Source organism: Neolamprologus multifasciatus, chromosome 7 (genome assembly GCF_963576455.1).
Source record: "Neolamprologus multifasciatus chromosome 7, fNeoMul1.2, whole genome shotgun sequence".
Taxonomy (NCBI): domain Eukaryota; kingdom Metazoa; phylum Chordata; class Actinopteri; order Cichliformes; family Cichlidae; genus Neolamprologus; species Neolamprologus multifasciatus.
In genome coordinates, this window is record NC_140445.1 from 38,711,858 (window position 1) to 38,739,328 (window position 27,471).

General features: G+C 43.2%; 1 protein-coding gene and 1 pseudogene across 2 annotated transcripts in view; one reads left to right on the forward strand and one right to left on the reverse strand.

Annotated features, from left to right (window-relative positions):
* Nucleotides 1-27,471, forward strand: part of LOC146514816 (scavenger receptor cysteine-rich type 1 protein M160-like) — a 238,201-nt pseudogene that overhangs the window by 129,833 nt on the left and 80,897 nt on the right. The window lies entirely within an intron of this gene.
* On the reverse strand, nt 134-27,377 carry LOC146514823 (CD5 antigen-like). Its single transcript, XM_085168092.1, has 6 exons — nt 25,873-27,377; nt 25,506-25,796; nt 3,232-3,507; nt 2,356-2,682; nt 765-856; nt 134-685 (listed from the first exon to the last, which is right to left on the reverse strand). The coding sequence occupies exons 1-6, from the start codon at nt 26,186-26,188 to the stop codon at nt 536-538; spliced, it is 1,452 nt and encodes a 483-aa protein (XP_085024218.1). The 5' UTR covers nt 26,189-27,377; the 3' UTR covers nt 134-535.

A 27,471-nucleotide genomic window follows, 5' to 3' on the forward strand; every position in this document is an offset into this window, starting at 1 on the left:
TGCAGTGTTGAAAACTTTTCCGTTGATGTTTGCTACCCTACAATCCGTCCTGCTCTGTAGTAAAATCAGCGACATTTGACTGTCGTGTTGCTCCCATTGAAATGTATACATAATTAAGGTTAGGATATGTATTTTTTTTTTAAATTTCAATCCATTCTTCTTTAGCAGCATTTAAATAACCCTTATCAGATTTGATGGTTTTGTTACAGACTTTTCAAAAAAGTGTTTTGCTTTTCTTTCACAAATGTGGGGATTAAATTGTGTTAAAATGTACAAAACAGTGATGTCATGACCCAGGCACAGAGAGACTTGATGAATTTAAGAATCATATGATTTATCTTGCCTGGCTGGGCAGCTCTCTGGGTGCTCAGCACCCCCAAAGCTCTAATCCTAGAATCGCCCCTGGTTTGTTGGATGACATTGTGCTTTCCCCTCTAGTTTTAAATGAAGCAATACATCAGTGAAGTGAGTACACAAGTTTATATTCAATAGAAAACTGTTGTGTTAACTGTTATGATAGTCATTTTTCAGAAATTCAATTGGATTTGAGATGAGCTTCTTTGAGGTCCTCCTCTCCTCCCTGGCGACTTTCATCTTCAGCTGATCCTCCTTCTCCGTGATCACTGTAGTTGTAGTAAACCACGTCAGTGTTCCCCTTTCTGCTCAGCGTCTGCTCCCTGCTGGCCTGCAGAGACATCACAGATCAGACTGACTGCATTGATCCTCTTGTCAGTTCATTGTCAGCTACAAAGATGTTTCAGTACCTTCCAGCAGAAATAAAGGGCAGTAATCACAATCAGGAGAATCAGCAGCAGGACGACTCCTGTGATGGTATGAACTGTTGGAGCTGCTGGAGCTGTTGGATGGAACAAAGTTTAATGAGTTCAGTAGTTTAAATTATTACACTGAACCTGAATAAAATATTTGATTGATCTCTGAGAAGAAACTGAGTCATTTTTACAGCTGTTCAGATATAAAAATAGTAATATAAGAATATGTGAAATGAAAGAAATATGTTAATCAGACTAAAAATAGTGATACATCTCTAATTATTTGTTGAAAGTGCAAATATATCTTCACTGAAATATTACAAATATAATTTTAATTACATATTTGAGACACCGTACTGTAGTATAGAAAAAGTATTTGGACAGTTTTGTTTCAGTACACCATCACAGGGGATGTTTAAATTAAATCATCAAGTTTAGCTAAACAGTAAACTAAAGTATTAACCAAGTATTCAATTACAAACACTTTAATCCATATTTTCAGAATGCTCATGAATTGGTCAAATATACGGATTGGTTTTTTATACTCATAATAATCCTTTGCAGTCACTGGCTGCCTGAAGTTGAGGACCTATGAACATCACTCACTAAATCCTGGATCCCCTCCCTGAGATGCTCTGCTTGTGGGTTATTCTGAAAAGTTCCTCTGTTGGGTTGACATTAGGTGGCTGTTTTGGTTGTTAAAGAATCACCCATCTTTTTTCCTTAAGAAACTCTTGGGTTACTTTTTCAGTTTCCTTTGGCTCATTATCCATTTCCACCGTGAAGCACTTTTTGGTTTGTAGGGATTAAGTGAACCTAAACATCAGTCCTGAGACCACTGCGGTTTTGACAAATGAAAACTCTGGAACGCAACATCAGGTGTGGGTCTTCATGCACGCCAGGAGCCCTATGTATCATAGTAACAAAGTGAGTTATTAGCAGATTAACCCTGGTTCTGGGTCCTGAATGAAGTATCTGAGTCTTAGCTAGGTGTAGGAAGTACACCTCAAAATGGCTGAGGGGTGCATGATAGATGAGATGAAGCTTGTATCTTTCTCACAGTTGACCGCACTCAGAACCAGACTTATCCAGGTGATGAAACATGATCTTTGCTCTAATTATAAGGCTCATACACAAAAATGAGATGCTATAATTTTTCCCATATATGAACTTGCCATATAACCTACACATACACTGAGCACGTTAAGTTTTTACAAAAAAAAAGTATCCTCAGAAAGCCCACTGTGCAGAAAAAATGAAGAGAACATCAAGCGACGATGAGCTAGTCCTGATCCTGGGTGCATGCCATTCTCAGGAGAAGCAGCGGCAGCAGGGAGAATTTTCTGGTCTGATCCAGGAGTTGAAGCTTTCATCCATATTTCAGGATTTCAGTGGGGTAGCAGATTTGGGACAACACATGAGAAGGAAGAGAAATAATTTCAGAGACCTGATTGCGAGCTATTCTGTGACACAACAAACAAGTGTTCCGCCATGTTGAACCCTTTGACTGTTTCACTCTCTTCAATGCCGTGATTGGTCAAATGTGTTTATATGCATCCAAAAAAATCAGAAAAATTCAGCTTACTTGAAACAGCAACAGACAGCTGGCGGCTCTCGGAGGAGAAGTTATGAGAGAAAACGTAGATGTGATAAACACAGCTGTAGTTTCCTTGGTGGGCGGGCACTGCAGCAGGAAACAGGAAGTGGGCAGAGTGATTGACAGCTGACTGGCTGTAGCTGTATGTTGTGTTGGAGGAGGTGAAGGTGAGCTGGAAGGAGCCTCCTGAGTATTGTGGCTGGATGGAGCACCTGATGGTGAAGTTGGAGTGCCTGGATACTGTAAGCCCCTGCTCCTGGGCCTCAGAGACCCCATCCATGGAGGATGCCTGGATGATGGGCTGAACCAGCAAGTCTGTAAAGACAGTTGATTATTTAAGGTGAAGTTAGAGTCACACTCAATTGGAGCAGGTGATTTCTGTCATTTCTTCGGAGAACTTAAAACTTAAAGAGGGAGGATTACCCTGAAATTCCATCCATCCATTCGCTTATCCTTTTCAGGGTCGCGGGGGGCGCTGGAGCCTATCCCAGCTGTCACAGGGCGAGAGGCGGGGTACACCCTGGACAGGTCGCCAGTCTGTCGCAGGGCCAACACACAGAGACAGACAACCATTCGCGCTCACATTCACTCGCACATTCACACCTAGTGGCAATTTGGATTTTCCAATTAACCTATCCCCACAAGCTGCATGTCTTTGGACGGTGGGAGGAAGCCGGAGTACCCGGAGGGAACCCACACAAACACGGGGAGAACATGCAAACTCCACACAGAAAGACCCCGGCCTGATGGTGGAATTGAACTCAGGACCTTCTTGCTGTGCGGCAACAGTGCTAACCACCATGCCACCGTACTTCCCCACCCTGAAATTCTGGCTGTCATATATGATGTCACACATGGTCTTACCTGAGCAAATGAGATCCAGGGTGTAGTTGGAGGCATTTGGTGCTGCACACTCGCTTCGAGTAGATCCAGACTGAAAACAGTCAGAGCTGATCCCCAGCACATCTGCAGGTGAGGACTTCGGTCTGATTACAGCAGAAACAGCAGATCCACAGTCCAGATGTTTACAGAGAACAGCTGCTTTCCTGAGGTCATAGTCAACTGCTGGTCTCCATTCTCCTTGATGTTTCAGCTCCACTGGTCCTACACAGCGACTGGCTCCCCCCAACCTGACAGACTCTGAAGAGAAACAGATCTGACACATTTGAACTGATATTTTCCTCTTTATATAACAAGGTTACTGTGAGGAAAAAAATGATTACCATCAGACTTAGAAGAGAGAACTAATTTGTAATCAGAGATGGGCAGTAATGCATTACTTGTTACGTGTTACTGTAATCTGATTACTTTTTTAAAGTAACGAGTAAAGTAAGGGATTACTATCGCAAAAACGGTAATTAGATTACCGTTACTTTCCTGTATGATGCTGCGTTACTGTGTTACCATCCATCCATCCATCCATCTTCATCCGCTTTATCCGAGGGGGCAGCAGCCTAAGCAAAGAGGCCCAGACCTCCCTCTCCCCAGCCACCTCCTCCAGCTTATCCGGGGGAACACCAAGGCGTTCCCAGGCCAGCCGAGAGATATAATCTCTCCAGCGTGTCCTGGGTCTGCCCCGGGGCCTCCTCCCGGTGGGACATGCCTGGAACACCTTACCCAGGAGGCGCCCAGGGGGCATCCTTGTCAGATGCCCAAACCACCTCAACTGGCTCCTTTCGATGTGGAGCAGCAGCGGCTCTACTCTGAGCCCCTCCCGGATGGCCGAACTTCTTACCCTATCTCTAAGGGAGAGGCCAGCCACCCTTCGGAGGAAGATCATTTCCGCCGCTTGTATCTGTGATCTCGTTCTTTCGGTCACTACCCACAGCTCGTGGCCATAGGTGAGGGTGGGGACGTAGATCAACCGGTAAATTGAGAGCTTCGCTTTTACACTCAGCTCCCTCTTCACCACAACGAACCGGTGCAGCGTCTGCATTACTGCAGCTGCAGCACCAATCCGTCTGTCGATCTCCGGCTCCCTTCTCCCATCACTCGCGAACAAGACCCAGAGATAATTGAACTCCTCCACTTGGGGCAGGAACTCATCCCCGACCCGGAGTGGGCACTCCACCCTTTTCCGGCTGAGAACCATGGCCTCAGATTTGGAGGTGCTGATCCTCATTCCTGCTGCTTCACACTCGGCTGCGAACCGCTCCAGTGCGAGCTGGAGGCCCTCACCCGATGAAGCCAACAGAACCACATCCTGTTCATAAAAATTATGAACAGAACCGGTGACAAAGGGCAGCCCTGGCGGAGCCCATCACCCAGCGGGAACGAGTCCGACTTATTGCCGGCAATGCGAACCAAGCTCTTGCAACGGTTGTATAGGGATCGAATGGCCCGTAGCAATGGGCCAGACACCCCATACTCCCGCAACACCTCCCACAGGACACCCCGAGGGACACGGTCGAATGCCTTCTCCAAGTCCACAAAACACATGTAGACTGGTTGGGCAAACTCCCATGCACCCTCAAGTATCCTCGAGAGGATGAAGAGCTGGTCCAGTGTTCCGCGACCAGGACGAAAACCGCATTGTTCCTCCTGTATCCGAGGTTCAACTAGCGGACGAACTCTCCTTTCCAGCCCCCTGGCATAGACTTTCCCGGGGAGGCTGAGGAGTGTGATCCCCCTGTAGTTGGAACACACCCTCCGGTCCCCCTTCTTAAAGATGGGGACCACCACCCCAGTCTGCCAGTCCAGGGGTACTGCCCCTGATCTCCACGCAACATTGCAGAGGCGTGTCAACCAAGACAGCCCTACAACGTCCAGAGCCTTCAGGAACTCGGGGCGGACCTCATCAACACCAGGGGCTCTGCCACCAAGGAGTTGTTTAACTGCCTCAGTGACCTCTCCTCCAGAAATTGGCGGGTCATTCCCCTCATCCCCAGACTCTGCTTCCTCCTCGGAAGACGCGTCAGTGGGATTAAGGAGGTCCTCGAAGTATTCCTTCCACCGCCTGACAATTTTCTCAGTCGACGTCAGCAGCGCTCCGCCAGCACTATACACAGTGCAGGTAGAGCACCGCTTTCCCCTCCTGAGACGCCTGACGGTTTGCCAGAATCTCTTCGAGGCAGTCCGAAAGTCTTTTTCCATGGCCTCTCCGAACTCCTCCCACACCCGAGTTTTTGCTTCAGCCACTGCCCGAGCCGCATTCCGCTTGGCCTGTCGATACCTGTCGGCTGCCTCCGGAGTCCCACAGGCTAACCAAGCCCGATAGGACTCCTTCTTCAGCCTGGTGGCTCCCTTCACCTCTGGTGTCCACCATTTGGTTCGGGGATTACCACCACGGCAGGCACCAACCACCTTGCGGCCGCAGCTCAATGCAGCAGCTTCGGCAATGGCAACACTGAACATGGTCCATTCGGACTCAATGTCCCCCGCCTCCCTCGGAATGCTGTTGAAGCTCTGCCGGAGGTGTGCGTTGAAGATCTCGCAGACTGGGGCCTCTGCTAGTCATTCCCAGCACACAGTTGACACAGTGATCAGTTGACAGCTCAGCCCCTCTCTTTACCCGAGTGTCCAGAACATATGGTCGCAGGTCTGGTGATACAATTACAAAATCGATCATCGACCTACGGCCTAGAGCGTCCTGGTGCCACGTGCACTTATGGACAATCTTATGTTTGAACAAGGTGTTCGTTATGGCCAAACTGTGATTAGCACAGAAGTCCAATAACAAAGCACCGCTCAGGTTCAGATCAGGGAGGCCGTTCCTCCCAATCACGCCCCTCCAGGTCTCGCTGTCGTTACCCACCTGTGCATTGAAGTCTCCCAGCAGGACAACAGAGTCTCAAGGTGGAGCACCTTCCAGCACCCCCCCCCCCCCCCCCCCCCAGGGACTCTAAGAAGGCTGGGTACTCCGAACTGCCACTCGGCGCATAAGCGCAGATGACAGTCAGGACCCGTTCCCCGACCCTAAGGCGCAGGGAACAAACCCTCTCGTCCACCGGGAAAAACCCCAACGTACCGGCAGCAAGCCGAGGGGATATTAGAATACCCACCCCAGCCCGCTGCCTCTCACCAGGGGCAACTCCAGACTGAGACAGAGTCCAGCCCCTCTCCAGGAGACTGGTTCCAGAGCCCAAGCCATGCGTAGAGGTGAGCCCGACTATATCTAGCCGGTACCTCTCAACCTCACGCACTAACTCAGGCTCCTTCCCCACCAGAGAGGTGACATTCCATGTCCCTATTGCCAGTCTTGGCAGCCGGGGGGTCAGTCCGCCAGGGCCTCCGCTCCTGGCCGCCACCCGGCACACAATGCACCCGACCCCTATGGCGCCTCCTGCGGGTGGTGGGCCTGCGGGAGGATGGGCCCATTTCTCCTCTTCGGGCTGTGCCCGGCCGGGCCCCATGGACTAAGGCCCGGCCACCGGACGCTCGCCCTCGGGCACCCTCCCCGGGCCTGGCTCCAGGGCGGGGCCCCGGTAACCCTATCCTGGGCAGGGTAAACTGTTCCCTCGGTGTTCTTTTCATAAGAGTCTTCTGAATCGCTCTTTGTCTGGTCCCTCACCCAGGACCAATTTGCGATGGGAGACCCTACCAAGGGGCAAAAGCCCCCAGACAACATAGCCCCTGGGATCCCTGGGACACACAAACCCCTCCACCATGATAAGGTTGCGATTCACGGAGGAGAGAAAGACAAGTTTAATGCACTTGACTGCTGAGCCATAGGAATTGAAACAAAGGGCAGTTTGAAGATTTAGCTTGATAATAAAAGACAGCCTCAGCTGTATGTGTCATATCATGTCTTTTCGGCACTGTGTTACTAAAACCGTTATTTTTTTGCGAGAATGTCTCATGACAATGACGTAAGCGAGTGCGATGTTCGTGACAACAGCTGTGTGCAGATCAACAATGGATAATATATAGAGTACGGGAGAGAGTATGAGCGTGCAGCGTTTAAAGCGTGGAAGTACTGACCTTACTTTGAGTTTGATTCCATAAAAAGTGACAAAAACATTAGTGTCCGTTGTGCGGGGGAAGAAAACCTCTTTTTACAGCAAAAAAAAAACCTCTAAACAAGCACCGAGTGCGCAACGACGTAATGGGAAATTCACAGAGAAACTCGCGGATTCTTCCACTGACCGCTGCGGCACACCTATAATTTAATTTTTACTTGATGCATAAAGTTAAAAGATTAAAACTGATAAAACAAGTTAAAAAAAGAGACTTTTCCATTTGATTACATTTTGTATGATGGATTATGCAGAAAAAGTAGAATTGGGCTGAAAGATCTATCGCTTTATCACCTATTTAGGTTGTAAATCGTGTTTTTAAAAAGTAAGTGAGTAAGTAAGTAACTAAGTAAGTAAGCATTTTCAGTGGGAGAAACATTTCAACACTCATCCAATTGACTTCTTTAGTCTCAGCTGATTACAGGTTCCTCTAATCTTATAAACATTACATTTGCACAATGACTGAAACTAGCCAACTAAATGAACAATGGGCTGTCAGTTTACGATCATTATCCTCCTAAGACCCGAAATCTTTCATGGCATGCATTTTTTATTTTTCTCTGCTTTTTGGGTTGATTGGGACCTGATCAATGTAAAAATAAAGAATTACCAATTTTTTTCCCTAATTTTTGTTTCTGAGAAAAATAAGATCCATATATGAGGACATTTGTTTTAAATTTTGATAGAACAGTGGCAGTATAATGTCCTCATAAGTGGATATCAGGCCCTGGTAGAGAAAAATTAAGTATTTTGGTCTAGGTCCTAGGAGGTTAATATGCAAATTGTCCTGACCATTGATCAACAACCACTGATCAAAGACCATTGATCAATGACAATTGCTTAATGATTAGGAGTATCATTCACAGAGAGTTGGGGAATTGCTGCAAAGTGTTGAAAAGGCTGCCGACTGTGAGTGAGAGCGCCCTTGTGGTGAGAGAGCACAGTTGCGCTATTAGGCAGATGGTAGCGCACGGAGGTTAAGCTAACATAGGAAGAGACAACTTGCAAACTGATTTGACAGTGGACTCCCAGCTCATCATCATTGAGTGCTCATCATTGAAAGAGTGTCTACTGGTATGTAGGTAGGCATAAATAGACTGTGCAGCAATAATCAAGACAAGCCTCATTAAATTCTTATTAAGTTTTATTATTTTCATTTTAAGTGCTTATTTTTATTAGGTGTTGATGAAGTAGAAAATCTCTTCTGGAATGTGATTTTGGGGGTTATTAGGAGGAAGGAAGCTAAGCCATATTTTTTAAAAATGGGAGGTGGAACTCTCCTTATCAGACCAAGTATTTCCAGAAAAAGCAACTTCCCTTCAACCTTGGTCAAGAACACTAAGCATAACACTGAAGCAAATATACAAGTGTGGAAATAAATAAAGCCTTCATTAAAAAAATCGAAATCCATGAGAAAAAAACACACAAAAAGGATATTTGAAAAAAATGTGATGACAATGGGAAATTTTTATATTAGTAATGCACCCATTGATGTTTAAAGTGTTTCCTTATTCAATTTATCTAGAATTAGCCCCTATTGCAAACTGCGATGCTCCTCTCACGTGATTTGAATCTTTACTGTGAGGAAGAGTCTGAAAAGTTAGATTAACTATATTTAAATTTTGCTTATAGGACATTGCCAATAATCTGACATTTGAGAAAGGAATTGAAGCTAGTTTATTTCTTTTAGATGTTTCAAGAAGTTCCCTTACTTTTTTCATACCAACAGACAACAGTACAATCCACGCAGAACCTTCTCAAAAGGCACAGTCCATTCACACATACTGCCCAATAACTATAAATGAACTACTTATATTTTAACATTTTGGAGAAACGAAAAAGGTAGAAACTTTTCTTCTAGTAGTTAGCAGCAGACCAGACCTTCCTCTGCTCAGCTATCTCCTCTTGCTCAATTAGAGGGGCTCCAAGGTATTGCTAAGCCTCCTCAGAAAAATGAGTAGGCTTAGCAATATCTCCAGCATATCCAGGTCTGCCCAGGGCCTCCTCTCGAGGGTACATGCCTCACTTACGGGACACCTGGGATGTATCCTCATCAGATGCCCAAAGGCTAACCAAGCCTCACAGGTATCATTCTTCAGGTCGATGGTTCTTTTCATCTCCAGTCTCCACCATCTAGTTCAGGGCTTACCACCATGTAAGGTTGGTGCAGAGGGCTGCAGGCTACAGCTCTCTACACATCCTCAACAAGAGTTGCAGAATATTCATTTAGACTCAGTGTTCCCAGCTTTGTTTGGAAGGCTGTTGAAGTTCTAATCGAGGTGGGACCTGAAGATCTTGTGGACTGGGGGCCTCTGTCAGATGCTCCCAATGCTCACTATTAGGGATGGGTACTGGTATGCGGTGCCATTATGGCACCGGAGGTAACTCCTCGAATCTGATGAAACACCTGGCAACGTATAGCATTTTGTTAAAAGCCGAGAAATGCGCCGTATTTGATAGCTTGCTGCGAGACCTCACACCGTGCACATCTACTGCAGGTGAGTTGCCTGTTATCGGACCCAGAGTTAGCAACATCCCCCAAAAACCCGAAGAGTCCTGGCCCATAGCCCTGCCAGTGTAGCAGAAATGATGACGGATGATGATGGCAGCAGCAGCCGTTCTTCTCTGCGTGAGTAGCTTAATGTTGTTCGTGTGTAAGCTAACCACGTTATTAAATTAATGCATGTAAGGTGAACTAACAAACACCGTTGTAGTTACATGCAGCCGTCTTCTTGTTTGATGGCAGATACTCCCTTCTCCCTGGCCAAAAAGGCTAAAATGACCAAAGAAAAAGTGGAAAACAGCTAAACATGAGAGGCTTTTGGACAAAGTTTGTGTTTTTTCCATTGATTAACCACTGCTTGCAGCCAAGATTGATACCATAAATCCCCTATAGCTACAAGAAAAGGCTAACATTGTTATCTTTTTACAAAAAAACAGCTGAACATGAGAGGTTTTTGGACCAATTTCATGTTCTCCATTCTTTAAGCACCGGTTTGAGCACCGTTTAAGCACCGGCACCGTTTCAAAAGTACCGGTTTGGTACTGGTATCGGATAAATCCTAAACAATACCCATCCCTACTCACTATACATTTAGCCAGTCCAGGCATGTCCAGTATCCACCTTTGCCGAACTCCTCTCTTTACCTGAGTATACAGAACATACAGCGGCAGATCGGATGATACCATTACAAAACTGATCATTGACCTGTGACACAGCGTGTGCTGGTGCCAAGTGCACCTACAGACATCCTTATGTTCCTAACATTGTGTTTGTTATAGACAAATTAATTTGCGCAGAAGTTCAGTAACTGAATAACATCCCCCCACCCCCGCGTTTTTTTGTTACTCCGCAAGTGAGTGGTGAAGTCCTCCAATAGGACCACAGAGCACATTCAGCACATACAATAGAATAAAAAAGCAAATGAAAGTCAGTATCCAACCCTTTTGACCACCGGAAAAAAACCCTATGTGCAGGCAGTGAGCCAACACGATACAAGGAAAAAAAACCCTCCCCTAACTGCTGCCTCTCACCAAGTGCAACTCCAGACTTGACCAGCCCTTCTCCAGGAGGCTACTTCCCCACCAGAGAAGTAACATTCTGTGTCCCAGTCACCAGCCTCGATAACCAGGCCTCAAATTGCCACTGCCTCTGCCCTTGACTGCCACTCAACACACATTGCACCTGGACAGAGACCAAATCGGCAGTGATGCAGACACTGTATGACTGGAAACCCCTTCTTTGTTCCGGGTGAGCTGGATGAAAAGTAGGTCTGGGTTTCTATGCTTAAGCTGCTGCCCCTATGACCCAGTTCCAGAGAAGGAAAAGAAAATCATTCATCAAAAACAGGTCAGACACCCTTGGTGCAAACCCAGGTGAAAGCAAAACTTCGTTGCATTTTGCTGAAGCTGCACAGGAAGGAAACTAAGTGAAGCTACTGCCATATTTAAGGGACTATTTCAGCTTGAAGTTTAAGAAATGCAGCAGCTTTATTAGGCAGTATAATCTGTTTTTTCCAAGGGGGACTGAACTAGCACCTTATAAAACTTCTGACTTCAAACCTGTGCCAGCATATAAGGTAAGGTAAATGACACTTGTGTCCTAGGCATCAAAAAAGAATGTTCATAGTATAGTTTCTAGTTTAAATTAGCAAAAAGACACTGCCGATGACGTTGCTAATAGTGCTGGGCTGTGGCGGTCCTAGCCTGTTTGGCACCCTGGGCGAACACTCCCCCCCCACCCACCCCCCCACACAAAACATATTAAGGACATTACATGTGTACAAAACATATGTACATTAACATAAAACTGTTGTCAGAACCGTACTGAATTTCAGAGAAACACACACACACACACACACACACACACATATGAAGAGAGAGAGTATGCATAGTATGCAAACGGCTACCAAACACGTCATACAATGAGAACAGGACAAATCAACAATTGACAATGACTAATTAATATTAAAATATGTAACATAATGTATTGTTTGGAGTTTAGTCTGTTACTGTTACTATTTTTAACCTTTCTTCTTGGAGCAACTGTAACCCACATAATTTCCTTAGGGATTAATAAAGTATTCTGATTCTGATTGTTTCAGGATGACCTGCTATGATCCAATCACACATCTGCTTAGCTGTATCTTTTGCTCATTTCTCCTCCTCTTCTCTTTTTTCTAAACTGAGCACCTGATGGCTTTGAACTTTTCTTGTCCATCTTCCATTGGTTTTAATTTTGCACTCCAGTATGAACACTCATCCCCCAACTCGAGGATCACCACAACATAACCTAATAGACCTACACCTTAGTTCACAGATTCACTTTGTCTAGGGTTTATTTCTGGGGTTTTGCACAACCCAGGATTCAAAACATGAATACATAATGGTCTTGGATTTACAACATTATGAAGGAAATGTGCTCTATTTGGAAGCAGCCCTCCCCTTTCGACGGGTTGTGTGTGAGACTTTAAATCATCAAACTATAAATTATAAATTTGAAATTGTTATTGATCCCTTTACCCCTAGTCCCAAAGTGTATATTTATTTTCTTACTCTTCTTATATATATTGTTTGTTTACTTGCACTTCTGTAACTGGAGCCTCATCGTCTCGTCTCTCTATATATTGGACTGTATATAGCGGAGATGACAATAAAGTTTACTTTGACTTCAGCAGCAAGCACCGAGGGCTCTCACGCTCACTTTTCGCGTATAGAATTTCGAAAAAACATCGGTGCAAATTATAAGTCTATATCATAATGTCTGGTGTTTTTTGTGTTTGTTGGTTTGTTTTTATTTTGTTTTATTTTGCGAGTTGGTTATTAGATGCTGCTCCAGCCAGCCAGAGAATCCCCCACCGCCCCGCCCTCTCCTCCCTGTGCCGCAAGCAGCAGACGCACCTCGCAAACGGAGGGCGCCCTTACGGTGTGTTCACACCAAACGCGATAGACGCGACCAGAGCGTTAGGTTTACATGTAAAGTCAATGGAGAAGCGTGATGACGCGCAATTGCGGGTCCCGCGAAAATTCAGAAGCAGATTTGCGTCGTGAAAACGCGAAAACGTGTCAAACGCGCGTCAAAGCAGCACAGTGGTCCCGCTGTTCATCTGTCACTGCTACTTTTACGTTTTGCAATCTACAAAGGTTTGCACTTTGAGAATCAACTTGTGAGAACTGTGACTAATGTTCATGTGTGTGGGGAAAAAATTGTATAAAGTCCGTGGCGAGGGGCTAGTTATTCTGAGAACCCCTGCTGCAGTAAATGAGGGACCACTGTATATACTTTCTCTTTGATTATTGTATTCAATCTGTTAACATTTAATATTTACTTGATAGAACCAACTGATTCTGCAGCAGAGCATCCCCTGTTGCTTCTCCTGGCTCCCCAGTCCCTGAGCTCTTGCTGCTGCATCCACAGGTATGTAATTGTAGCATCAGATGTACAGCAAGCACTGATAACTTTTTACTCGGTGGGATTCCCTTGTGATTACCTTTATACATCTTTAAATATCTTTAATACCTTTAAATATCTACAACCAATCTGTTTATATACTGTTTTTTTCAATGTTGAAAATGAAAATCTAGTAGCGGCCTTCTCATTTCTTTGTGTTTTGTGCTGTTTTACAGGCCCACAGAGGAGGACAGCTCCGAGGCAGATGAGGGACAGGTCCCAGGACGGTCCATCGGCAGTGGTGCCGATAGTTTAGTATATATTAGCACAGGTATCAATAAAGGACTACCGTATTAAACACTTTTACTAACCGCAGGCAGATGGACAGGCGCTCTGCCTGTAGTTGGTGTCTTGGCGGGCGATACTGGGACCGATGTGGGACAGCAGGTCCTCAAACTGAGCGAGGGAAAGACGGTGGTATCGCTGAAAACGGCCGTCATCCAGGCGCAGCTTCTGGAGCAAGTGGTGAAACTCACCAAACTGCTCACGCCTCTGCAGGATCTGATGGACCCAGGTACGGTGAGGACGTCTTTTACGACCGCTGATCTGCTCTCCACAGTAAATAGAGAAGGGAGACTCTCTCTTCAAGTGCTAGCTCGACAGCTGCCATCTTGCAAAGATACCGTCTGGCACAACTTCCTCCCACATCCCTCCCACATTTCAGGTTTAACACGGGATGAATTCGCGTTGGACACGCGTCGAGGTGCGAATTTGCATGCGTCTGGCACGTTTTGATCGCGTCTATCGCATTTGGTGTAAACACACCGTTACTCCCAGCAAATGGGCGATAGAAAACCGATCGGTGCCTATACCATCTCCAAAATGCGCTGGCTGATGTCGGGGCAGCATGAGTGTGAGCAACTTTATTTTTTGCGGATGTCTGTGATGCCGCCCCCCACCATGATGCCGCCCCGGGCAACCGCCCGTGTCGGCCCACTACTGGGGCTAGGCCATATCATTCCGTTCATGGTAATACCGGTATAATGTTGGGCAACGATAAGAAAATGAAATATTGTGATAGAATATGGGTAAAACGCGCAGTGCCTTTGTTTTCATATGCACATGGCGGAAAAAGCACGGCGGCGATGGAGAATGAGAAGGGTGAAAGCAGATTGTTGAATGAAACAGATGAACCAGAATTGGTTTGTAAAAATGCTGCAACTTCAGTGGTGTGGAACTGGTTTAGCTTTCGTCTGTCAGATACACAATAAAGCACTATTTTTGGTAGAGCATGCTAGTGGGCCGTCGTTATTACCATGTTTTTTGGAAAATACGGCACACTTAAAATCAATCTTTGGATTTTTCTGAAAATCGACAGTTTTTCAATTCAATTCAATTTTATTTATATAGCGCCAAATCACAACAAATGTCGCCTCAAGGCGCTTCATAGATACAGAGAAAAGCCCAACAATCATATGACCCCCTATGAGCAAGCACTTTGGCGACAGTGGGAAGGAAAAACTCCCTTTTAACAGGAAGAAACCTCCGGCAGAACCAGGCTCAGGGAGGGGCGGCCATCTGCTGCGACCGGTTGGGGTGAGAGAAGGAAGACAGGATAAAGACATGCTGTGGAAGAGAGACAGAGATTAATAACAGATACGATTCAATACAGAGAGGTCTGTTAATACATAGTGAGTGAGAAAGGTGACTGGAAAGGAAAAACTCAATGCATCATGGGAATCCCCCGGCAGCCTACATCTATTGCAGCATAACTAAGGGAGGATTCAGGGTCATCTGGTCCAGCCCTAACTATATGCTTTAGCAAAAAGGAAGGTTTTAAGCCTAATCTTAAAAGTAGAGATAGTGTCTGTCTCCTGAATCCAAACTGGAAGCTGGTTCCACAGAAGAGGGGCCTGAAAACTGAAGGCTCTCCCTCCCATTCTACTTTTAAATACTCTAGGAACAACAAGTAGGCCTGCAGAGCGGGAGCGAAGTGCTCTAATAGGGTGATATGGTACTACAAGGTCATTAAGATAAGATGGGGCCTGATTATTTAAGACCTTGTATGTGAGGAGCAGGATTTTGAATTCAATTCTGGATTTAACAGGAAGCCAGTGAAGGGAAGCCAAAACAGGAGAAATATGCTCTCTCTTTCTAGTCCCTGTCAGTACTCTTGCTGCAGCATTTTGGATTAACTGAAGGCTTTTCAGTGAGTTTTTTGGACATCCTGATAATAATGAATTGCAGTAGTCTAGCCTGGAAGTAATAAATGCATGAACTAGTTTTTCAGCGTCACTCTGAGACAGGATATTTCTAATTTTAGAGATGTTGCGCAAATGGAAGAACGCAGTCTTACATATTTGTTTAATATGTGCGTTGAAGGACATATCCTGGTCAAAAATGACTCCAAGGTTCCTCACAGTGTTACTGGAGGCCAAGGTAATGCCATCCAGAGTAAGAATCTGGTTAGATACCATATTTCTAAGCTTTTCAGCGCCGAGTACAATGACCTCAGTTTTATCTGAGTTAAGAAGCAGAAAGTTAGTGGCCAACCAAGTCTTTATGTCTTTAAGACATTCCTGCAGTTTAACTAATTGGTGTGTGTTATCTGGCTTCATGGACAGATAGAGCTGGGTGTCATCTGCATAGCAGTGAAAATGTATGCTATGTCTTCTAATGATGCTGCCTAGGGGAAGCATGTATAATGTAAACAGAATTGGTCCTAGCACCGAACCCTGTGGAACTCCATAATTAACCTCAGTGTGTGAAGAGGACTCTCCATTTACATGCACAAATTGGAGTCTATTAGATAGATATGATACAAACCACTGCAGTGCAATACCTGTAATACCTACAGCATGTTCTAATCGCTCTAATAGAATATTATGGTCAACAGTATCGAATGCTGCACTAAGGTCAAGAAGGACAAGCACAGAGATGAGTCCACTGTCAGAGGCCATAAGAAGATCATTTGTAACCTTCAATAAAGCTGTTTCTGTGCTGTGATGAACTCTGAAACCTGACTGAAACTCTTCAAATAAACCATTCCTCTGCAGATGATCTGTTAGCTGTTTGACAACTACTCTTTCAAGGATTTTTGATATGAAAGGAAGGTTGGAGATTGGCCTATAATTAGCTAAGACTGCTGGGTCTAGAGATGGCTTTTTGAGTAAAGGTTTAACTGCAGCCACCTTGAAGGCCTGTGGTACATAGCCGATTATTAGAGGTAGGTTGATCATATATAAGATCGAAGAATTAATCAATGGCAGGACTTCTTTGAGCAGTTTTGTAGGAATGGGGTCTAAAAGACACGTTGATGGTTTGGAGGAAGTAATTATTGAAGTTAACTCAGAAAGATTGATTGGAAAAAAAGAGTCTAACTTAACATCAATGGAACTAAGAGTAGCTGTAGATAATATTAGATCTGTGGGATGATTATTGGTAATTTTTTCTCTAATGATAAAAATTTTATTTGTGAAGAAGTTCATGAAGTCATCACTAGTTAACGTTAAAGGGATGGTTGGCTCAACAGAGCTCTGGCTTTTTGTCAGCCTGGCTACAGTGCTGAAGAGAAACCTGGGGTTGTTCTTATTTTCTTCAATCAGTGATGAGTAGTAAGCTGTTCTGGCTTTGCGGAGGGCTTTCTTATAAAGCAACAAACTATTTCTCCAGGCTAAATGATGATCCTCTAAATTTGTGACACGCCATTTCCTCTCCAGATTACGAGTCATCTGCTTTAGGGTACGTGTTTGAGAATTATACCACGGGGTCAGGTACTTCTGATTAGAGACCTTAGTTTTCACTGGAGCTACAGTATCCAGAGTCGTACGTAGTGAGGAGGTGAAATTATTAACAAGATAATCGACCTCTGTTGGGGTAGCGTTCAGATAGCTGCTCTGCTCTGTGTTGGTACAGGGCATTGACGATGATAACAGTGGCTGGATTATATTCTTAAACTTAGTTACAGCGCTTTCAGAAAGACATCTACTTTGATAAAGTCCACTCTCCACTGCTGCGTAATCAATTATTGTAAATGTAAATGTTATCAAGAAATGATCAGACAGGAGAGGGTTTTCAGGAAACACTGTTAAATGTTCAGTTTCTATGCCATATGTTAAAACAAGATCTAGAGTGTGATTAAAGTGGTGGGTGGGTTCTTTTACATTTTGAGAGAAACCAATTGAGTCTAACAACAGATTAAATGCCATGTTGAGGCTGTCATTTTTAGCATCTACATGGATGTTAAAATCACCCACAATAATTATTTTATCTGAGCTCAGAACTAAATTAGATATAAAGTCTGAGAAATCAGACAGAAACTCTGTGTAAGGCCCAGGTGGACGATAGATGATAACAAGTAAGACTGGTTTCTGAGTTTCACAGCTGGGGTGGACAATGCTAAGCATCAGGCTTTTTAATGAATTAAAAGTCTGTCTTGGTCTTTCATTAATTAATAGACTGGTGTGAAAAATTGCTGCCACACCACCCCCTCGACCTGTGCTTCGAGATTTCTGGTAGTTAGAATGACTCGGGGGTGTTGATTCATTTAAACTAACATAATCATCCTGCTGCAACCAGGTTTCTGTAAGGCAGAGTAAATCAATTTGTTGATCAATTATTAAGTCATGTACTAACAGAGACTTGGAGGAGAGAGACCTAATATTTAATAATCCACATTTCACTGTTTTACTCTTTGGTTCAGATGTGGATACTGTATTGTTCTTTCTTTGTGATTGTTTAAGTTGTTTGTTGCTGGGGTTTTTTTTTTTTTTTGTCTTTTTTGTCTTTTTGGAAGCAGACACACGGTATTATACAGTGCCCCTTATAATACCGTGTGCCTTATGTATGAATGCTGGTTGTGTTTACTGACCTCGAAACGATTTTATGTGGTACTAGTGATGCGATTTCCGGCTCTTTTTAGAGATCCGGCTCTTTCGGCTCGGCTCACTAAAAAGAGCCGGCTCTTTCGGCTCCGAACCGGCTCTTCAGGTTGTTTTGTTGCTTTAATTAATTTATTATTAACAATGATATAAAATTATGCACAAAAGGGATTACTAATGTAAAAAAAAAAAGTGGTTTTATTTATATATGTTTATATATAAATGTATGCCGTGGCCCCTAGAGACAAAACACGTACAAACTCCAAAACACATTTCTAGCATGAACTGAACTTCCAAAGCAGAGCTACTAGATCACTTAAATTACACAATTGAAAGCATATGTGTATTGTTTGTGTATTTATACACTGCACTCATATATATTCAAATAATTTTTAAAAAAGTTCATTTACCTGTTATTACCACACACCAAATCGGGTCGTTGGTACTTGCTGGCTTGTGTAGCCACTAGGTAATAAAAGCTCAACACTGTGCCCAGCATCCTGGAGCACTTCTGTTGTGTTTTGTACGTGTTTTGAGCTTTTACGTGCTTCGGAGTTTTTACATTTTTACGTGCTTCGAAGTTTGTACGTGCTTCGAAGTTTGTACGTGTTTTTACGTGTTTTGGAGTTTGTACGTGCTTTGTCTCTAGGGGCTGTAAATATACTTTTATTTATTCACTCCACATAAAATGTAATAAATAAATCATATAATACAAAAATCAACTATTCACATTTCAAATTTTAACTATTTAAATTTTCAGCTTTTTCCTTTTACAAATTTAAAGTGAAACAACACAAAATACTGCAAACCACAACACAATTAAATATAAATTAAAATATGAAAACCAAAAAAAGATGCACATTCTCTGTCATATGGGCCTGCATGCATAAACTTTCTGAATCCTTTATCATCTGCAACTGAAAATAGTTATGGATAATTACTATACCTTTTTAATGTGACGTTGTTGTCCCTGGCTCTCTTTCTCTCTCTCTGTTCCTGTGCTACTGAGTGTAACTACCGCCCCTCCCCCCTCTGCCCAGCGTAAAGCACAAGGCTCGCGTGCGGAGTGAAGCGGGAAAAAAAAGTGCGAGAGAGAGAGAGGGTGAGAAAAACAAAACAAAACCACGTGACGGCTCGCGATAAGGAGCCGGCTCGCGTCGTTCACGTCAAAGATCCGGCTCTAAGAGCCATTTCGTTCGCGAACGACCCATCACTATGTGGTACACAGCACTCGAAAATCTGTCAAATGTTTTAGTACGACTTTGCTAAGCTACAAGCCGCAGCGCTTGATGGATTGTCGGAGCATTACGGCTATCGTAGGCAGGAGCCTCACGGAGTGATACGTACTGTGCTTCAACACAATATTACCGTATTGTGTGTGTATAACCTCTTTTTAAGTTTTGGTTAAACTGTCAGCAAGTAATTTGCATTTGCACTGTTAAATTTTTATATAACTTTAATCCACATAAAAAAACAGCTGCTTGCTTAAGTGAAAATACATTGATGGGTTTTTTGAACTAATAAAGTTGAGGAGTTGTAAAGTATTTTGTCTAGTGTCAATTATATCATCAGTTATATCGTTATCGCAAATTTTCAGATGTATATCGTGATAAATGTTTTTGGTCATATCGCCCTGCTCTAATTGCTAATTTTGGTTGTCCCTGGCTATCTCCTGGTAAGTAGTTATAAGCATGCCTTTGCTCAGTACCTGATGTAATCAAAATGTATCTGGTACATTCTAGAATATTCTAAGGGCTATAAAATAATGTTAAACAGTAATTTATTGAGGACAAACTGAAATAATTTCAGTTGGAATTGATAACTGCAGTTGCGGTCTATTTAGGCTATTAGACTATTTATCTGAAGAATGGCTAAATTCAGCCGATTATTTGCTCCATGAGTCAGCTCCATATTAGCTCTGTTGACTCAGTTACTGATCTATGAAGATTCAGTTGTTGAAATTATCACCTGTTTGAAAGTAAGGGGGGGGGGGGATTTCATATACGCTCAAATTTCAAATATGGTTACATCAAAATTGATAAGTATGTAAATGTGAGACTGGTAGTTCAGTTGTCTTTAAGTGTGGTTGTGTGAGGTACTTGTGCCTAGTCAGTGTATTACCCATAGCAGACAGCCCTAGCGGGGTGGCTCTACCTCAGGTGGTACTCCATTACTAATTGGAAGGTTGGTGGTTTGATCCCAGTCTGCACACTAAATTTCCTTGGGCAAGATACTAACCCCAAATTGCTATTGGATGCATCCATCAGAGTATGAACGTGTGTGAATGTTAGATAGAAAAAAGTGCTGGTGTGAATGAGGCAAGTAAAGTAAAGTGCTCTGAGTGCTCAGATAGAGTTGAAAAGCGCTATACATGAACTAGTCCATTTACCATCTTCCAGTTTACAGGTGCAACAACACAGCAAGAAGTAAGACTTGGTCTTTTTCACTACCTGGTCCTACACCCTTATTTTAGATTTCACACAATCTTCCCTATGAACTAATGATAAGTGAATGAATCAAAAAAGGGGAGGGAAGGTGGGGCACCAAAAGGAGAATGAACAGCTTATAGAGCTGGTTTATTTATTCTGAGTAAGGTAGCAGTTGACACTTGGAAGGGTTTGGAAACCAGTGGATTGGGAACATCATCATCATCATCATCACTATGAAGTGCTGCCATGAGCACAGCAAGCAACAGGTGGTAAAAAAAACACAAATAATGAAAAAAATATTAGCCATTCAAAAGCCCCCAGTCATGGTGTATGGTGCATTGTCTGGCATGACAAAATGGAGATACAGGTGCACGCCTCTGATTTTGTGAGAAAAAAAAAATCTGTTGTTGTCTGCCACACATCAACACAAATACTACGTTTCTGAAAATCTTCACGCAGGTTATAAAAATCTTTTTTGTTGATCCAAAATACTGTTTCGTCCAAAATACTTTCATCCAAAATACTGGACGAAAGGCCAAAACACAAAGAAAGGGATATGTTTATAAGAAAAATACCTGTGTACATGTGAATGTAACCTTAGTTTTGTCCTCTTTGCATCATTTAGGGAAAGTGATAAAACTTGTGACTCATACCCATGTTGATTTATTGATCATGACTGTTTTTTGTGTTGGTGAAAAAAAAAAGTGGATTTCTCTGCTCAATCCACAGTTTATGCCAATTTTAAGATTTATAACCCTTTGTCCTGCTTTCACTAAAAAGAAGAGACAAAACTAGATAATTAAGGAAACAACTTAGGGAGGGGAATTGCAGGGCTCGCAAAATCGCTAGCCCGACGTCCCGGGGCTAGCGATTTTTCCAGTCAGGCTACCAAAATCTATCTCTGCCCTGCCCGTTGGCCCAGTAGCGGTTTTAGATACGGGCGACACGGGCGGTTGTCCGGGGCGGCATCGTGGTGGGGGCGGCATCGCGGCTCGTTCTCATGCTGCCCCGACATCATGCCAGCGCATATTGGGAATGGCATTGGTTTTCTATCGCCCATTTGCTGGGAGTAAGGGCGCCCTCCGTTTGCGAGGTGCGCCTGCTGCTTGCGGCACAGGGAGGAAAGGGCGGGGCGGGGGGGGATGCTCTGGCTGGCTGGAGCAGCAAAAATTACCAACTCGCAAAATAAAACAAATTACAAACAAACCAACAAACACGAAAACACCAGACATTATGATACAGACTTATCATTTGCACCGATGTTTTTTCAAAATTCTATACGCGAAAAGTGAGCGTAAGAGCCCTCGGTGCGCCTGCTCGCTGCTGAAGTCAAAGTAAACTTTATTGTCATCTCCGCTACATACAGTCCAGTATATAGAGAGACGAGACGACGAGGCTCCAGTTACAACAGTGCAAGTAAACAAACAATATATATAAGAAGAGTAAGAAAATAAATATACACTTTAGGACCAGGGGTAAAGGGATCAATAACAATTTAAAATGTATATTTTATATTTTGTTGATCTAAAGTCTCACACACAACCCGTTTTTAAACTTCTTTTCTCATTTTTTAAATGAGAAAAGAAGAGGAGGAGTGTAGCGACTTCCACAGTCGCTAGAGGCCGGGGACTGAGCCTGTCTATTTGCCTCTCAACTTTACGCAATAATGCGAGAGGTGGAATTGCTTGCTTGTTTATTAAAGTGCTTGAAAAGTTTACAGAGCAATGTGATCGGCTCGCGATTCAAACTCTTAAAACATCACAGGCTCTAATGCAACAAGGGGAAACTCGTTGTGCTGCGGTCAACAAAAACTACGGCTACCCAGCCCTCCTCTCTGTCAAAATCAAACCAGTGAAAGACAGACTGACAACGCCCTCTTAATGTCGCCGCTAGCACCCACGTGACTCCCGTTACACATCACCATAGCAACCAAACAAATGAAAACCGAGTGATCATTAAAATTCAATACATTTAATTATGACTCCTACAAGGAGAAACGAGCAAAAGATACAGGTAAGCAGATGTGTCATTGGATAATGGCAGGTCATGTATCCTAAAACATTAAGAATCAGGATACTTTCTTAATCCCTAAGGAAATTATTTGGGTCACAGTTCCTCCAAGAAGAAATGGTAAAAATAGTAACAGTAACAGACTAAACTCCAAACAATATATACAATAATATAATATTAATTAGTCAGTGTCAATTGTTGATTTGTCCTGTTCTCATTGTATGACGAATTATGATGTCTGTTTAGTAGCCGTTTGCATACAACGTTTGCATACAGTGCATACTCTGTCTCTCTCTTCGTGTGTGTGTGAGGGGAGGGGGGGGGGGGGCACCAGAGGGGGTGTTCGCCCAGGGCGCCAAACAGGCTAGGACCGCTACTGCGTTGGCCTATCATAGAAAGGAAAAATGTCAATGCTTTTGCATTCTTTCGGAGATGTAGCTGGGTAATTATGTCATTGGCATCGGTGAGCCACTGTCAATATGTGACATATTGAAATCGCGTTTGAATTTGCGTTTGTTTTTTGCTTTCACTTTGCAATTGCGTGAACTGTGTATAGAGAGCGACAGCACTGATTGGTGAGTGACGATAATTTGCGCACCAATTCCTCTGACATCGTCTTATCAATCGTTAGCTTACTATGCAAACATGACAAGTGAAATCTCCCGCAGCAAGCTTAAACATGTGAGAGGTTGATCGCGCAGAGAATCCCTGAGCGTTATGTGAGTGCGTATGTAAAAGCAGCAGGATATATATTTTAGTTCTGCTGAGCCAAATAAGACAGGTCAGGGTGAAGAAGTGACAGCCAAAGAAAAGCTTACCACTAAACGGAAAAGTTATGACAAATCAGACTATAAGGCAAAAAGAAAGTGCAGCTTTATGGTTTCATGGACAAAAGAATTTCTGCGACTGCAATATGACAAGCTAAATAACCAGGGCTGCACATAAGTGGTCCGCAGGTGCACATTTGCTGTCAAAATAAAAAACGCGCACAAGATAAGAAGTTACAACGCGTGTTTGCGTACATAAGATTTTCTGGAGGAGGACAGACATTTGTTTAGAACTCTTAAAGATATCGAAGAAGCTCCTTTAAGCAATTACTTCGGTTTTCCTCCACCTCCAAAGAAATGTCAGAAGGAGTCCGAACCACAAAAGAAGCGTGTATTCTCAGAAAAGTGGTTTCAGGAGGTGAGCTGGCTTCAAACAAATGATGAACACACAGAGATGTGGTGCAGAATGTGCCGTGAAAATCCCACTCCAGCGGACAAAAACAGTGCCTTTTATATGGACGCAAACGTGCGTTGCAACTTCTTATCTGGTGCGCGTCTTTTATTTTGACAGCGAATGCGCACATGCGGACCACTTATGTGCACCCGTGTAAATAACATAATGTTCTGCCGGGTGTGTTGTTGGTTTTCCCTCGATTTCTGAGTCGACAAGCGCCTTTGTTACTGGGACCACTAATTTTAAGAAAGGTCCCCATTAGAACCCATGAGAAATGCAAGAAATGCATTATTGCTCAGTCTGCAATATCTTTCCCAGAACAAACACCAATTGTAAATAACATACTAAAAATAAACCTGAGAAATCTGTTTAGAACAGTGTACTATGTTGCAAAGAGTGAACTACCACTGGCACAATTTAGCAGTCTTTGCAAACTTCAAAAAGCAAATGGCCTAGATCTTGGTTCCACTTGCCTCTTACCCATGACTTCAGCGGAAATTTCAAATCCAGGATCTGACACAGACTGATTCATGTTCTACACAGTTCTTACAAGTTCATAGAAATTTCTGTTCAATTAGAACCAAGTTGATGATTGTAATTTTTATTCAATGTTGTAATTTGTGTTTCAACAATTTTTTGATTAATGTTTTGTTTCCGTTACAATATTATACTTTAATGTATAATATTGTAACGGAAACAAAACATTAATCAAAAAATTGCTCTCTTCTTTATTCGGGCTACTTAAATTTTTTTTGTTCTACCAAAAACTGAAGAGTCCCTGCCCGAAGGGCTACCAGGGATTTTGAAATTTTGCGAGCCCTGGGAATTGTTAACTGAATTCAGTTTTATTCAAAGAAGGTTTCAGTGTTATGTAACAGTGGCTGTAGCTGTACTTTTTGTTTGCTGTTGTATTTAGTAATGGTAGTCATTTAAAGATTTCTAGCTCTAATCTTTTTATTGTGCTTTGCCTCTACGCTCCTACAAACCTACAATTGGTCCAGTATGTTTTGCATTGCTGTAAAATAATGACATAAATGCTACAGGTAGAGCAGGAGGAACAGTGTGATCTGTGGGTAGGATTAGGGCAGGGGTAGGCAACTCCACACCTCAAGGGTAGGGTTAGGGTTAGGGTTTCCTGCAGGATTTAGATGTGTCCTTGGTCCAACATAGCTGATTCAAATTGCTGATTTACCTCCTCAACATGTCGCATAGTTCTCCAGATGCCTGCTAATAAACTAATCCTTTTATTCAAGTGTGATGACCCAGGGGGATATCTAAAACCTGCAGGACACCGGCTCTTGAAGCTTGGAGTTGCCTACACCTGGACACCTGCCACTGTCATGTTAACAAGAACTAATTTCTCTTGAGTAGTTCCAGCCAACTGTACCATCACTGATGCCTCATCTCAAATGATGTCTCATAATTTGTTCCTGTATCTCCCACCTCGTCTTACTGTCTGTTCAGTTTCTTGGTCCAGTTCACAAATCTCCACTTCCATATTAGCCCATGCCCTAAGTTCACCTTCCTAGCTGTGATTTGTGTTAGCATAGTTGCTGTTCAGGCACATTACTTCATAAACAGCAAATAAAAAACTGTTAGGCTGAAAGAGTCCTTTCAGACTGGTCAGAGGTTCCTTCAGAGTACTTCTAAATGTCAGCCTTCATGATGGCTGGAGACAGTCTGCTGCTATTCCTGCTACTGTGTATGTTAACCTGTTACATTACCATCTTACATTATGTCATACATATTTTACCTGAGCAGGTGATGTTCAGGATGAAGGTATGGTAACTTGATGCTGTACAGTCCTTCAGTGCAGATCTGATGTGAACACAATCATATTTGATCCACCATGCAGGTCTCTTTAAAGGCTCTAGTCTTGAGTCAACAGAAACAGCAGAGCCACAGTCCAGATGTTTACACACAAAAGCTGCATCTTTCAGCATCCAGCTAAAGGCACACACTGTTCTCCACTCTCCCAGATGTCTCAGCTCCATCATGCCCTCACAGTTATTGGCTCCTCCCACCAACCTGACATCATCAGGCTCTAACAGAAAGCAGAGAGTCATCAGTAAAATATAAAGTGACTTTGAACCACATCAAAGCTGCAGCTCCTCTTCTACCTGAGCAGGTGAGTCCAACAGCTTTGCCAGGTGAGCAGCTGTTTCTAGCTGAGCTTGAGCTTCTACAGTCCAGGAGAGCAGACTCATGGCCTCCACACTGGAACTCTTTGCTCCACACTGGAGCCTCCACTTCTCCATAGAGCGCCCCCTGGAGTACCGAAGGAGGCCCACAGCCGAGCTCCCTACAGACCACCTCTGCATCCTGCTGGTCAAAGTCCGCTTCACACACTGAGGACCAGCTCTGGTTAGACTTCACCTCCAGTCTGCCTGAACACAGACTGGAACCATTCAGCAGCCTGACAGAGTCTGGAGACATCAGAGAAGATCAAACAGAGAGATCAGAGACAGCAGACACACGAGAAAAAGATGGCAGCAAACAACTATTCACTGACTCAAACTCAGCACAACTCCAACATGACTTCACCATTAACAACAGAACACATCTTTAAAATTGCATTCAGCTCATTTTATTTCTTCAGAAGTAGGTCATAACACTTTTAACTGTAATGTGAAAATATGCAATCGGGCAATGTCTTGTAAGGGGAGGAACGGAAATTATTAGCTTTTAAACCTCTGATATGTTCGTTTTCAAATTCTTTAAATTTTTTTGGTAACTTGTAACTGTAAAAATGATAGTTCATAGAGGCACGATTAGTGGTAGGGCTGCTCGATTATGGCAAAAATGGTAATCACGATTATTTTCACTGAAATTGAAATCTCGATTATTTGACGATATTTATTTAACAATAACAATGTATTGAACAATGGCTTAAAAGATTGTCAAAAAAGAATATAAAATAGTGTGCAAATACTGATAACAGTGCGAATGTTTGCAATATAAAAAATAAATGAAAAATGTAAACATCTATGTTTAGTGAACTTTGCAGTGTTGCTCTGTAGTGCAGCTACGACACTGTAGCAAAGTTTACACACTATGTCTACTTGATCCACGTTTGACTCTGCGAACCCATAATGTTTCCACACCACTGAAGTTTTTTTTTTACCTCTCTTTTCAACTAACGGCAGTCACTCTCCTCTCCAAATAACTTCTGCTTAGCTTTCCGAGCTTCCCTCGGGTCCTCTTAATTGTTGTGACTCGTGTTCGAAACGCAGAGAGGTGCGCTCGATTTGCCACACGGAGCAGTGTGAGGGTAAAGCACGAGGGAGGTGCTAATAATCGGCTCAGTCATTTTTAATGATCGTTGAAAGCCCAGATTGTAATTTAGATTAAAATTCGATTAATTGAGCAGCCCTAATTAGTGGTGTGATTATTTAGAACTTAAAAAAAAGATCAATCTCTCAATTTTCTTCCATCCATTCGGTTCAGATTTCTGAGAGGGCGGAGCCTTTACCAACAGTCATGGTCAAAGGAAGCTAAATCTTGAACAGGATACAGTGTTAAAAGAGGCATCCCTGTGCATGATAACACCTATGGCTACTTTCAAATCACCAATCAATCTAACACATGTTAAATTTTATTTATACAGTGCCAAATCATGATGTCAGTCACCTCAAGGATGTTTATATTGTAAGCTACACCCTGCAATAATATAGAGAAAACAGAGAAAAGCTCAGCAATCATATGACCCTTATAAGCAA

Bases quoted from the DNA above. Each gene is read 5' to 3' on its own strand.
- LOC146514823 (XM_085168092.1), bottom strand. From the start codon at position 26,188: ATGTCTCCAGACTCTGTCAGGCTGCTGAATGGTTCCAGTCTGTGTTCA. The intron at 25,797-25,872 runs GTAGAAGAGGAG...GCTTTCTGTTAG, and splicing joins TGTTGGACTCACCTGCTCAG to AGCCTGATGATGTCAGGTTG. The intron at 3,508-25,505 runs GTAAAATATGTA...GTTTCTCTTCAG, and splicing joins CCTGAACATCACCTGCTCAG to AGTCTGTCAGGTTGGGGGGA.